At 33.1% G+C, this 13,504-nt stretch overlaps 3 protein-coding genes across 8 annotated transcripts in view; 2 read left to right on the top strand and 1 right to left on the bottom strand.

The window, feature by feature from the left end:
* LOC108758775 (titin homolog) overlaps window positions 1–2,670 on the top strand; it is a 14,519-nt gene extending 11,849 nt beyond the window's left edge. For all 3 annotated transcript variants that reach the window (XM_018503879.1, XM_018503877.1, XM_018503878.1), the window contains exons 16-19: window positions 1–275; window positions 359–950; window positions 1,813–2,191; window positions 2,305–2,670. The exon at window positions 1–275 is cut by the window's left edge and continues 236 nt beyond it. In XM_018503879.1, coding sequence (XP_018359381.1) covers window positions 1–275; window positions 359–950; window positions 1,813–2,191; window positions 2,305–2,610 — 1,552 coding nt within the window. In that variant the 3' untranslated portion in view covers window positions 2,611–2,670. The remainder of the gene's footprint in view (window positions 276–358; window positions 951–1,812; window positions 2,192–2,304) is intronic.
* Window positions 2,671–6,382: 3,712 nt separating this feature from the next.
* On the top strand, window positions 6,383–9,100 carry Daao1 (D-amino acid oxidase 1). 2 transcript variants are annotated; one of them, XM_018503886.1, is made up of 7 exons: window positions 6,383–6,412; window positions 6,514–6,712; window positions 7,099–7,222; window positions 7,350–7,495; window positions 7,551–7,707; window positions 8,094–8,378; window positions 8,460–9,100. In XM_018503886.1, exons 2-7 carry the CDS (start codon window positions 6,525–6,527, stop codon window positions 8,571–8,573), a joined length of 1,014 nt encoding a protein of 337 aa, XP_018359388.1. In that variant the 5' UTR covers window positions 6,383–6,412; window positions 6,514–6,524; the 3' UTR covers window positions 8,574–9,100. The 2 variants fall into 2 exon arrangements, with proteins under 2 accessions (XP_018359388.1, XP_018359389.1); XM_018503887.1 differs by lacking the exon at window positions 6,383–6,412 and adding an exon at window positions 6,417–6,436.
* mof (males absent on the first) lies at window positions 6,618–12,160 on the bottom strand. Of its 3 annotated transcripts, none has more exons than XM_018503885.1 (8): window positions 11,794–12,160; window positions 11,136–11,392; window positions 10,801–10,891; window positions 10,596–10,723; window positions 10,292–10,522; window positions 9,769–10,019; window positions 9,451–9,681; window positions 6,618–6,693 (listed from the first exon to the last, which is right to left on the bottom strand). In XM_018503885.1, exons 1-7 carry the CDS (start codon window positions 11,987–11,989, stop codon window positions 9,462–9,464), a joined length of 1,374 nt encoding a protein of 457 aa, XP_018359387.1. In that variant the 5' UTR covers window positions 11,990–12,160; the 3' UTR covers window positions 6,618–6,693; window positions 9,451–9,461. The 3 variants fall into 3 exon arrangements, with proteins under 3 accessions (XP_018359387.1, XP_018359386.1, XP_018359384.1); XM_018503884.1 differs by lacking the exon at window positions 6,618–6,693 and adding an exon at window positions 8,485–8,562; XM_018503882.1 differs by lacking the exon at window positions 6,618–6,693 and having other exon boundaries at window positions 9,268–9,681.
* Between the last annotated feature and the right edge of the window lie 1,344 nt (window positions 12,161–13,504).

Raw genomic sequence — 13,504 nt, 5'->3', positions numbered from 1 at the left:
CAGCCAGTCTTCGACAGGTCAATCAAATGTAGTTTTATATTCTTCAGTTGTCCCGGCACCTTCACCCTCAACGCCTATGTCAATACCTGTCCCCGTCCCCGTTCCATTGCCTGTGCCACCAACCTTAACCGTCACGACAAATACTCTCGCCCCCGTCGCAACTATGTCATCTGTTACACCACTGCCGCTATCATTGCCAGTACCTGTACCTGTGCCGGTTCCGATTCCCCCCGCAACAGCAGCAGCGTTCCCAAGAAACGAGATTCAGACACAAAGTACGTATATAAGTATATTTCAGATATGATTCTTACCATTCGAAAAATCTTATTATTTAATGACGAATGTCTTTACGTTGTAGAAATAGTTCAACCCGTGTATAATTACGAAGCTATACTCGAAACGCGTCGTAAGGAACAAGAAGAGCGTAAACGAATACGCGAGTTACGCAGGAAAGAAAAAGAACGTAGGAGGATAGAACGGGTTAATCGACGAGCTCTACGATTATTAGAAAAGAACAATACATCGCGACAAATGAGTGGAGTCTTGTTAGATCATCGTAAGAGTTCAAGTATAGATCCAGCAGTCCTGAAAGCATTGAAAGAAGGAGACGAACAAGTTGAATCTCCATCAACTAATCCTATAAAAGAAGAAGAGGAAGCAGCAACGTCTATTAAAGAAGAAGACGAAGATGTCGCTGTGGACGAAGAAGAAGATGATGATGAAGATGAGGTTGAGGCCGAGGCGGAAGATGATGAAGAAGAGGAAGAAGAAGTAGAAGATGAGGACGAGGATGATGGTGACGATGAGAAATCATTACAAATGATTAATCAGCGAATTGATGAAGCGACAACGTCTGCTGTTAAAGATCAGGCAGAAATTGATACCAGAAAGGAATGGCCGGTGTTGCCACCTCCACCATTAAAAGGCATTTTGGTTGTACCAGGATTTAGGTTTGTCGATATTGCTTTAAATTTCTTTTAAAAATATTACAGATTTTTAAAAATAAAGTTAAGTTTCCTCTGAATAGTCGCCATGATCATATTGGATCGTGACGTCACAAACGAAAAATAACACGTTGAAGTTTTGCATGCCATTTGTAATAAAGAGAATTAGGATAAAACAAAATCATGAGATCGATTTAAAACACTCGTAAAGATGGGTCGAAGACATTCTTATCACCTTTGACAGTAAACAATCGTAAAAAGCACGTGAAATGAAAATCGGTTTAAAAGCCTATTATGCGTATTTTCACTTCACATGCCTTTCACAATTATTTACTAATTGTCGTTGAGAAGGGAGATATGGATAAGGAAAGGCTTTAGCCATTTTTACAAGTATTTTAAAGTAATCTTATTGTTTTGATCTATTCAGAGTGTTCTTATTTATAAATGGCATGCAAGAATCTTAAAGGTGTCATTTCTCGCTTATGACATTACAATTCAATATAACACACTGCGATGACTAGACAAAAGTTTTAATATTAAGAACTTCTACTGAATAAATTATATTTTATGCAATTTTTGTAAAAAAAATTTTTGTAAATCATCTCATTAAGGCTGCATTTGGTTTGGACGTTTTCAGTGCTTCCGTTCTTGTTTTATATCTAATAAACGATAGATAAAGACAGCATATTGATTATAAGCGCTTAAAGCGCCTGAGCGTTCAAACCGAACGCAAAGTTATAAGTTCTTACAAGTTTTACAAGAATAAGTTACAAGCTGTATTGATTTTTTGGAATTGATCCATTAAATTTAATATATTATATTCAACTTGTATGTACTGTGCATGGAATATATAAGTGGATTTTTTCAGTCCCAATGGCAACTTGGATGATTTATCAGACACGGACAACAATATCAAAGACGATATCGACAAAGATGGAGAGATAGATAAAAATAGTGAATACGATAAAGATGCAGGATCTGATGTCAAATCTGGTAAATCAAATTTAGCAAAATTAAGAAAAACAAAGAAAAGTAAAAAGTCAGTTCAGTTTGCTGATGGTGTGAAACCTGGAGAGGGAACTAGTCCCAGCGGCGGCGAAGGCGACATGCCTTCACCGCCTCCTCCTAAAGGAATAGATTTTCGCGAAGGACTCGGAGATTTGAAAAGGGATAAAATTTATAACTCTCGAAAGAGCAGAAAGCAGGAGAAAAGGGCGAGACCACCAAAGGCAAAGAAAAAGGTCAAGGTACGCGATTGTTATTCCTTTTTCTCTCTTGTTTAGAAAAAAGAGGCTTGGATTCAAGAAACGTTTTTTAATTGTATTATGTAAAATATGTTTTCTCTCCTTGTATTTTATAGGTAAAGATAATCAAGTTGAAAAAACCACACATTACGCCATTGACAGCCATGATGATGGATGACTCTGACGAAATCGACGATCGTTCACCACCCCCGCCGCCCCCTGGTTCTCCTCCGCCACCTCATCTATGGCCCAGTTATCTTTCAATCTACAATACAACGGTTCGAGCAATTGAACAACCACAGATTACGACTGCAACTTTGACGTCTGTTCAAGCTCCACCACCACCACCACCAACTCCGTTGCCTCTTCTGATCCCGCCACCTCCGCTTAATTATACCATCCAACCTTGCAGTAAATCTTAAGCTAACACCATTCTCTCTCAACGGTGTCGATTTTACAATCTTCTCTAGTACAAGTCTTTTTTTTTCCCCTTCCTTTCCTGGAAATTCTGTGCGCGGGAAATCGAATTAGTAAAAGTGAGAATTGTACATTAGTAGTCTCTCTGAGACTTCAGTGACGACGAAGTTAAAATGATGTTGAAAAATATATTACCAATAATTAATGTTGTAAATATCCTTGCAATATAATCATTTTTTGATCAAGAGATCGTGATCTTTATCTATATAAATGGTGATCCATTGCGTCCGGAACTTTTAATAACTTCATATTAATCTATTTCGTATACATTTTCGATATCGAGTATCGAATACATAGAATGTCTCCGAACTGATGGTACAATAAAAAAAGATAATTTTTAATGGAAAGAAAGAAAATTTGAAAATTAAATTTTTTGCATCTTTTTAAACTTATTTTCAATGTCAATGTGTGTCAATCATACGTCGTCAAATTCCTTTCGTGAATGTTTATTAAAATATACGCAATAAAAAATATGTTTTACGTACAAAACGTATTTCAACTAATAGTATTTTATTTATTAATATAGTTTATTATTATTAAAATATTGTATATTTAAAAAAAATGGAAATGATTTTACTGTATATATTTATTAGGATAGCCCTTATTTTATACTTGGTGAAACGTTTTTTCATGTATTTATTTGCCGATCCTTCCAGAGCAGTTCCAGATATTAAAAAAATAATATCTGATGCCAAATTTTATTACAAGGTGCCTGCAATATGCGTTCTTTTTATCCGATTGTAATAAAATTTTACAGAGATTATTTTTTTGTAATATCTTGAACTGTTTTCTAGAGGAATTGGCAAACAAATATATGAAAAAAATTTCATCCTAATATATTTATAAATAACTTTTCAATAACTTATATCATTTTAAATTGCTTTATTGTACATAAATAGAATTTTTTTTTTATTATAAAAATGCCCTCGAAACGAATTGGATGACGTATGATGCATTAAAGACAGGATTGGTAAAAAATATGTTTTAAACAGTTTAAAGGTGCTTAACTGATGTTTTTTTTATAATACTATTTAAAGCATATTTGAAGCATTAAAAATATATTTAAGAAGAAACATGTTTTATTCTTAAGAAAAAGGGATTAGTTTCTGATTGAAGATCATTTAAGCTTAAGAGAAAGACAAAGATATTAATTTTCCAACTTTCAAAGACTTTTCTTGAAAGCTTAGATAAAGTACGAAAACATTTAATTTTATAATATTTTTATTCCTATAAAAGGAACTTTTCAATTGTATTATTAGTTCTAAGACACTCTACATTAAAAAATGGCAATGGATATAATGTAATTATTATCGATAATGTATCGTTAATACGATTTGTTATTACAAGTAAGAACATATTCGAAAAAGATGCAATGTATATACATTGTATTATATATTAACTTGTCACAAATATATGTGCTTTAAATGCAGGCAATATATTTAAAATTAGATCCCGTTCTTTTCTTAGATTAAAAACATTTAATACCTCTCTTTAGTGATAAAGTACTTTATATTTAATGCTAACTACATTATTTAGTACCATACGATGAGCATAACATATACAGAAATCTGATTTTAAAAACAGTAGTCTATAAATTTTTTAATCTTAGGATGGGTAAAAATAGAACGTATGAGATATAATTATTAAAATATGAACGATTTAAAGGATCTCGCATGATTTATCTGAAAAAATTGTTTTCAGTCAATTTGAATTTGTAATATATTCTTGTAATTCTTACATCTCTGATAAAAAATCTCAATGGGCAAAACAATTCTATGACTAGTTTCTGTGTTAAGCCTTTGCGTACAAAATTACTTTTAGACGAAAAACAAATTAGGTCAAAACGTAGTTCAAATTTTAAACAAAATAAGATAAATAAAAGGCATAAAACTACGAATGCAAGATGTTAGTAGCGAATAAATATATATTTAATGAGTTACAATACATAGACGTTTCGGTCTTAAATCAGACCATCCTCAGTAATAAAAAAAAAAATAAACCCAAGTGAGAGTTATAGATAAATATCAAAATCCGCAAACATTAAACAAATAGTCAAAAAGGAAATAAAGACTAGTCAACGCAAATTACAATGTTCTTGATGTAAAGAGTTTTTTTTTTTTTGACATTGAACCATTTTTCCACAAGAGACTGACTTCTAAAATGATATTTATTAAAAAACAAATTAACGGTATTAATAAACAGAATGATACAGAGAAGTTTCCAGAAATTTATTTACCGTTATTAAACACATTGTTTAAAACTTGATTTAGAATTTTCCACTAGCGATACTGAATTCGGTATAAGTGCGATCTGCCATGGTCTGACTTGATTAATTTGTTCTTGACTGTTAACTTATACACATCAATTTTTCCACTTCCTGTATCTGCTTCGCAACCTATTGTTCACACAGGTATTTTATTTTATTTTACACTTTATAATTTAATTTGTGTTTTTTCTTCTGTTAATTTAACTTCTTATTTATACTTACAATAGAATCGGGAAATTTTTTTGTGCGCAATACATTACACCGCGGATACTCATTACGACTTATTGATGTACTTTTCACTTATTTGACTACATTTTTTATTTGCTGCGAATTTGCGCTTTTGAACTCTTGGAGATGTAGTTTTAAAAAATTCTTTACATCAAGAACATTGTAATTTGCGTTGACTAGTCTTTATTTCCTTTTTGACTATTTGTTTAATGTTTGCTGATTTTGATATTTATCTATAACTCTCACTTGGGTTTATTTCTTTTTTTTATTACTGAGGGTGGTCTGATTTAAGACCGAAACGTCTATGTATTGTAACTCATTAAATATATATTTATTCGCTACTAACATCTTGCGTTCGTAGTTTTATGCCTTTTATTTATCTTATTTTAGACGAAAGTTCTTGTGAGAAACACGGAACAATTTTTATCGCTTCTCAAAAGAGAAAAAATTAATATTAAAGTGGAAAGAAATTTGCGGAAAATCAATTTTTATTATGGTAAAAGATAAATATTATCATCAGGGTTTATTTTCAGAAATATAAAATTATCCTTGTACATTGTTGGAATAAGAATAACTTTGTTTTAATCTTATGTTACCGAATTAAAAGAATTTTAAGAAATTTCTTTTTTATTGAACAGTAAGACTCTCTTTTAATCTTGTATTATGGACAAAAATGAATTCGAAGCTCTCGAATCTGTTTTGGATTAAAAGAATAGCAATTACGTCATTTCAATTTTATGTTGGATTAAAATGGATTGCATATAGCTTATATTTTCCATCACTTTTTTTTGATAGAAAGAAATAGAAAGAAATCCCATTGTTTCAATCCCACGTCATAGATTAAAATGGATTTAAAAAATCAAGAATTTAAATTCGGCAATAACCAAACGAATCTATTTCAATCTCTGCGGATATTGGCATGTTTAGGGTTTATAATTTTACGTATACTTTTTTCTGAATTTTATGATTTTATAATTGGATATTTAAAATAAAATTTCTGTTTCTTCAAAGAAGGAACAGAATTAAACGTATCATATATCTACGTATTTTGTATTGCTGTGCTTTATCAAAATGTGTATACTTTATCACAAATACACATGCGTGACAAAAGCGCGTTCAATAATGATAATAGTACGCACGTTGATTTTTTTTTATCAAAACGCGCTACGTATATAAGTATTACGTAAATAGTGATAAACATTTCATTACTCTTCAACATCACTGTGTAATTGCATCATGTACAAGACTAACTCGTAATTCTCAAGCCTTTTAATATTGTTAAGCGATGTTACAATTCTTTCAACATTTACGTTTTACTTACCTATAATTTATAATTATTTTTATTATACTACAGCTAAAAACGAAATGAGAGTAGCTATTATTGGTGGTGGAATTGTCGGATTAACAACAGCTGGATTTGTACAAGCAGGGTATTTTCGTAATGCTGACATAACGGTCTTGGCTTCGGATTTTGATGATACTGTCAGTCATGTAGCTGCGGGAATCTTTAGAGTTGGTGCTTCATTCTGTGGCCCTAATGAGACAGTAACAAGGTAAAAAAACAAAAAAATTTTTTAAACTTTTAAAGAGTATGTCTCATAATACGCCATTTCAAACAACTTTCCGCAAAAAAAATCTTTATTGACATTTTTACCGCTCACAGAAACTTATTTTTTCTGAGCTACTAAAATAGTCCACAATTCAAAATGAAAAACAAACTTTATCATCATAATCCATTTTCTTTAAATTAAACAATGCTATGTTAATTACAACTAAATATAATGCTTACTTATTTTCAAATTAAGAAAAAATATTGAGATAGACATGAATCGTATTTTTTAGTTTTACTGAAATTCTCTTAAATTTTATATGTGGCATCAAGCTTTAGTAGTGTGTATATAGGGACATTTATAAATTATAAACAATTAATTTTTTTAAGACAATGGATAAAAGATTCTTACGAATTTTATGATGCTGTTCGAAAAATGGATGATACCTCTCATGCTGGAGTGACTGATATTTCTGGATATATATTCGCAAATTCATCTCAAGACACCGTTAGAGTAAGATTGAGAATAAAAAAATAATTTTTATCTAAAATGAGATAATTATATAAGTGATGAGAGTAAATTTAAATTTAGTGCATCATGTGTCAGAGTTTACACGTTAATTAATAAATTATTTAATTAGAATCATTGGCTTGAAAGCGTGGTGCCAGTATATAGAAGGGCGAACGAGGAAGAATTTGAACTGGTAAATGGTAGTTGGAAGTATGGATCATACTTCTCGACACTCCTTACACAAAGCAATTTGTATCTTCCGTGGGCTAAACGTCGGTAAGTAATGTATGATACAACGAAAGACTATAATTTGAACTATTCGCTTTGTTAGATTGCAGTTAAATGGGATTACATTTAAGCAAAGAGAATTGAATTCTCTTAAAGAATTGACTAATGACTATGATATCGTAATAAATTGCACTGGACTTGGAGCGCGCAAATTATGCGATGACAGACGTCTTGTTTCTCTTCGTGGCCAAGTACTCAAAGTATGACATTATCTTGCACTCAGATATTCATCTTTCTTCATTCATACAATCTCCTCTTGACGCTTTAATAAATGATAACATCAGAATTAGGTCATTTAAAAAATTAATTAGTTACCATTATGCGTTACTCATAAAAAAAAAACTCATTATTTGTTATGTAACGAATAAAGAAACGAGTTACTTTTTTATGGATAACATGTACTGATAATAAGTTACTTCTCAAGTGATTCTTTTCAATCTTGGCATTATTGTTACCGTCATGAAAAATTACGAAATTATTAACAAAAATCGTTATTATAAGAAGTAACGGTAACAGCATTATAAGTACGCATTACTTTCATCCTTGCTAATTGTTTATATACATAAAAAATAGTATATCTGCGCAGGCAAAAGCACCATGGATGAAAATGTTCTTTTACGGTGAGCTTGATACTTATATTATACCAGGCTTCAATGGTATAGTTACTTTAGGTGGATCGAGAAACTTTGACTCTGAAAATATAAAATTATGTCCACACGAATCCGCAGCAATTCGTGAAAGATGCGAGACGCTAATCCCGTCCTTAAAAAATGCGGAAATTCTGCGACAGGAAGTCGGCCTGCGACCGTATCGGGATGGTGGTGTTAGAGTTGGGGACGGGAGTCGTATTAGTAATCATTCTAAAGCTATAGTTAGTACTTAGACAGTAAAAACAATTGATATTAATTTATAGATTGTACTATAGATGAAAGAGAGATTATCCTTTTTGTAGATTATACATAATTATGGACATGGTGGTTACGGAGTTTGCATGGCACCTGGAACTTCTATAACGGCCGTGAACGCAGCCGTCGAACTTCATAAATCTACCAGCTCTAAAATATAATATCATTTACATAACATTTTTTCCCATTATATACACTACGCACAACAATTAGAGAATCGTTTTAAAACCTACAAATTTTAAGAGACTGTATCGCATATGTAGTTACCCAAAATCTTGCAAAATACAAGGTTCGTTTTGAAACCTGATAATTCAACTTCTACGAATGCTACAGTAATATTCATGGTGTCATCCGCTAGAAGCTAAAATACAGCCTTTTATCGGATCGACAAAATGTTTTAAAGTGATCCTCTAATTGTTGTGCGTAATGTATTATGTATTATTGTATTACAAAAAATATTGTTGAATAAACCTTTTTCTATCTGAGTATCCTTTATTAATAAGCTTACATAAATTCTAATAGTACATAGTATCATTTGCTGATCAATGCACTTATAAATAAAACTTGTAAAAACCTGTTTAGAGCTTTATCAAGTATGAAGATACACGTTTATATTTTCTAATATGTATATGTATAGCAGAAAAATGTATTTCGCAGATCGCAAGTTTAATATCTTTTTCGAAACAATAAATCGTATTCGTGTGTCGAAATTTAATAGCGTTTTCGGCCCGACCGGGTTTGCACCAACCTGGGTTGGATTAATGGCGTTTTGCGCTCTCCTATTGGTAGAACGTGTGACATCAACCAATAGGAAAGATTAATCCAACCCAGGTTGGTGCAAACCCGATCGGGCCGAAAACGCTATAAGGGTGATGCTTCTATTTAGTAACAAATATTGTATTATATTTTTAATGACAAATATCAAGAATGATATTGTTCATCGATCAATTATAAACGTATTTGTAAACGTTTTTGAATTATGTGTGTGTGTGTATAAATATATTAAATAATCACTATTTAGAAAAATATTACACCAACCCATTTAAGTGTTATTTCTTGCTGAGTTTTATATTCTTCCGAGGTGGTGCTCCCCATCTCAACGCGCTATTATCGACTGTAAGACGCGGTCTTTTATATTGACTGCTCTTTATGTGTTCTTCTACTAATTTGGGTGTGACGCAAATAACATGCTGCCCTTTCCAATATTTAACCATATTCATACTTTGTAATGTCGAGATAATATCAGTTTGCGAGATGCTGGTCATTTGACTGTAAATAAATTTGTACTATTTTTTATTTATTGCTCCCAAAACATTCTCTAGAACAGTATGTATGATCGATATTTATATATCTCACCTAAGATCTTTAATACCAAGAGTAGTCCCCCCTCGAAAATCTCGAAGGATTTCTAATAGAATCCAACTCCAATAACTGCGATAAGATAACTTTCCTAAATCGCTTAAAGGTTTTTCTGGACTTCCAACCGTTTGTTCAATTCTACTTAATTCATAGCTAAAAGCTATCAGTAGTTTGCCATAGCCCTGCCTTTGAAAAGGTGGTAAAGTTAAGATACATGCAACATTATTACCGTCTTGTGAATCTTTCTCCTGAAAATAAAATAAAATTTGCAGAGAGAGAGAGAGAGAGAATTTAAAATAAATCTTTAAAAAACTCGAAAAATATAATTACTAAATAAATGAAAATAGCACAAATAATTATATTTTTAATAAAAATGTTGACTTTCTTATTAAATTAGACAAACTTATTAATGTGTATTTCTTAAGTAAAATAAGAAAATAATTCCAAAAATTCTTTACTGAAGAGATTATTTTATTAGAGTTAATATATAAAAATATTTTATTAAGTTTGTATTGCACACCTTTGAAAAATAGCCAACTAAATGTGCACCATGCTTATCCACTTCACATAATATATAAAAAAGAAATGGCTCTACATCGAAGTAAAGGGTTTTGTGATCTAAAAACAATTTTGCTAACAAACACAAATTCTGACAATAAATTTTGTGTTCTCTGCCATCTACTTCCCAAATACTCAATGTTCCTTTTCGATAAATTTCTTTCCCAACTGGCTGTCTATGAGTACATTCACTCTGAAAGAGACATATGTCATAATTACAATACATATTCTTAATACAAGTTTAATAAATACACTTTTTATCTTACCATATGATATCTATAAGTTTTTTCAAGTCGCATGTATTTTAAGCAATATTCACAAATCCAGAGTTTTGGTTGTTTGCCGTATTCTTCTGGATATGGACTAAAATACCAAGTGTCAATTTCGTATTTACCTACGAACAAACTTTTGGAAATCATGAGATCCTTTCTGCATTAATTGAATTATGTACACAAGTGAAATGATAATTACCAATCTGTACTCTATCTATGTACTTTACTTTTGTTATAGCTTCATGTTCTTTCTCCAATGCAGCTGTAGTAGGATCCATTTCTGCATAAGTCTAAAATAACAAAAATATATTAATGTGTATTAAATTCAGGACTTTCCGTTTTACCTGATAATAAAAACAATCTTTGTATATATATGTGTGTGTGTGTGTGTGTGTGTGTGTGTGTGTGCGCGCGCGTGTGTGTGTGTGTGTGAGTACATAAATAACAAAAATTTTGTACATGTGTAAAAATTATATCTAATATAACAAAATTTTTATTTACGGCAATACAATTCTATTTAATAGATGTATTTACTTTCTGTACATGGTTAATCTCATCATGACGTCTCTTCTGATTTCTAGTGATTTTGCGATCAGAAGAATCTAATGCTAATAAATCAGTTCCAGAATTCCTATCATGCCGTTCTATTTCACTCATGTCAAACCTGCTAGACATAATTCGATCACGAGGTACCCATTCGTCCAATCTTCTGTTATGTCCATCATAGTGGATATAATATTCATAATGATTTTCATTTTCATTATAACGTGTTTGGATAATTTCTGCAGGATCTATGTAACAATAATATAATAAACAATAAAATAAAACAAAAGTACATACAATAATTCTGCCTATTAACTTAATGTTTAACAACAATAATATAATCCTAATAAAACAGTTGCTATGAAAGATAATGCTTATTACGGAAAAACCTCATAACAATATAAAGAACTAATCAAAACATCATGATGTGAAAAAATTGAAGCACATTACGATGCTTTGATTAGTTCTTTATATTGTTATGAGATTTAAGTATCTTAACAAACATTAACAACAGAAAGCTGATAATATAAATACATTATCTGGATAAAACAAGTATGCTATAACATGTTAACAAACTCGTGTTATCACAAACAGTAATAATCATTTTCAAGATAAAAAAAATGAAATATGGATAAGGATCGTTACGTACGCCAGGAGTCGTCAGATCTGCGAACGAGATAATGTTCGCCTATGTCGAGCGGTAACTCTTCGAGGCTATCAGCATCATCGCCGGAGCCTTTCCCGCCATTCGTCAACGTACTATCACGCTTTTCCTGTTTCACCATTGTCTCTTTTGACGGCGTTGTATTACAACCGTCTTTAGTTCTCTGTTCGGACTCGGCCATTTTCTAATTATGGATTTGTAATTCACGTGACACACTTAATTCTCTCTGGCCAACACAAACCAATACTATCTGAAAAAAGCTGAACATTGCACCCACTGCCCGATGTTGCGACAAAACGATCTGTAACGATCTGGAATAAGCTGTCAGCAGTAGTGAGTCAGTAGAGCAGGATTGCGTTCCAAAACTCAAGAAACAAAAACACGAATGTCCGAATAGACCTTAGAACATATACACATGGAACACTCATTGCCTATACCGCCAATACATTGGGCTGAAGCCAAGATAGGTGCGAGAGAGAAAGGTATAGAGACCTAAAATTCGCAATGCGCATGTTCAGTTCCGTCATTCCGTTCGTCAATCCATTGGAACGAATGGAACAACGTAATAGATGGAATCACCTGACGAAATTGAGCATGCGCATTGCGAATTTTAGGTCTTCTATACCTTTCTCTCCCACACCTATCTTGGCTTCAGTCTGAGCGTCCTATTATCATTCAATGTGTATATGTTCTAAGTCTTATGGCTACTGCACACACTGGACGCGATGAGCGATGAGCGACGAGCGATATCCAATAAAAACTCTGCTTTTTCTCACGTGACGACGCAAAGCAAACCTCTCATTGGATATCGCTCATCGCGTCCAGTGTGCAGTAACCATTATGCCTCATGTGTTATGCGGTACGCAAGAGTTTATGCTCCCCGCTTAACCAATCAAAGTAAAGCTTACTAAACTTGAGATTGATTTTCTCTCTTCTGATTAGTTAAATTCGAATCCAATCTCAATCTCTTGAATCGATGAATTAACCCCTGAGAGTCGATTGTATATATCTCGAAATGTGGTGAAAAAGACAAAAGTGAGGAAAAATTCACTCAAATATTCACAATTCACAGTCGATCAATACTTGGTGAATTTGCTGATACACAATTAACACAATCGCGCGATCCCCGAATATATGTATAGTATTTGAATTTCGCGCTAGACGAAGAATGATGTCGTGATCGAGGAAAGTAAAGGGCAGGGAGTGGAGACGGGAACGGGAGTGATCAGTGACGGGCGCGCCGCAGACGGACGATCGCGACTTCGCATCACAGCTTCGTTGCTCGCAGCTCAGTCGTTGCTGTCAGTCGTGGTCAGTCCATGTGGTCCATGTCAGTGTCGTGATGTGAATGCGAGCAATGTGGTGTAGGTGTGAACGTTGTTTCGTCGAGCAAACGCAAACGCGGTGCGCGGCGGAGAGTCGTGCATTGCGAGAATAGCGAACGTGACTTGGTATTCGCGATGGACAACCGCCTGACGTTCGTACCTGTTGCACGTTCCGATACGAACTGCCTCGTCTCGGTCTCGTCCGTTTGCCAGCAATACCAGCATTCCTCCTAACTGCTCCATCGCATCGGCGAGAACGAGACGGAGACGAAGGATGCCCTGCACTGCTGCGTTCGTGTCCGTTGTTGACGTTTCCGTAGATGCGCATGTCGTTCGTCGTTGACGGTGCATGTGTGCGTGTGTGCGTGCGT

The sequence above is a fragment of the Trachymyrmex cornetzi genome, unplaced genomic scaffold, assembly GCF_001594075.2.
Source record: "Trachymyrmex cornetzi isolate Tcor2-1 unplaced genomic scaffold, Tcor1.1 scaffold16, whole genome shotgun sequence".
Taxonomy (NCBI): domain Eukaryota; kingdom Metazoa; phylum Arthropoda; class Insecta; order Hymenoptera; family Formicidae; genus Trachymyrmex; species Trachymyrmex cornetzi.
This window is presented reverse-complemented; position numbering and strand designations above follow the sequence as displayed.

What these genes read in the sequence shown, in the direction of transcription:
- Daao1 (XM_018503886.1), top strand. Translation starts at nt 6,525, where the DNA reads ATGAGAGTAGCTATTATTGGTGGTGGAATTGTCGGATTAACAACAGCT. An exon ending in CCTAATGAGACAGTAACAAG is followed by an intron (nt 6,713 to 7,098) that starts GTAAAAAAACAA and finishes AATTTTTTTAAG; the next exon opens with ACAATGGATAAAAGATTCTT. An exon ending in CATCTCAAGACACCGTTAGA is followed by an intron (nt 7,223 to 7,349) that starts GTAAGATTGAGA and finishes TTATTTAATTAG; the next exon opens with AATCATTGGCTTGAAAGCGT.
- mof (XM_018503885.1), bottom strand. Translation starts at nt 11,989, where the DNA reads ATGGCCGAGTCCGAACAGAGAACTAAAGACGGTTGTAATACAACGCCG. An exon ending in CATAGATAGAGTACAGATTG is followed by an intron (nt 10,724 to 10,800) that starts GTAATTATCATT and finishes GTTTGTTCGTAG; the next exon opens with GTAAATACGAAATTGACACT. An exon ending in CTTGGTATTAAAGATCTTAG is followed by an intron (nt 9,682 to 9,768) that starts GTGAGATATATA and finishes ATTTATTTACAG; the next exon opens with TCAAATGACCAGCATCTCGC.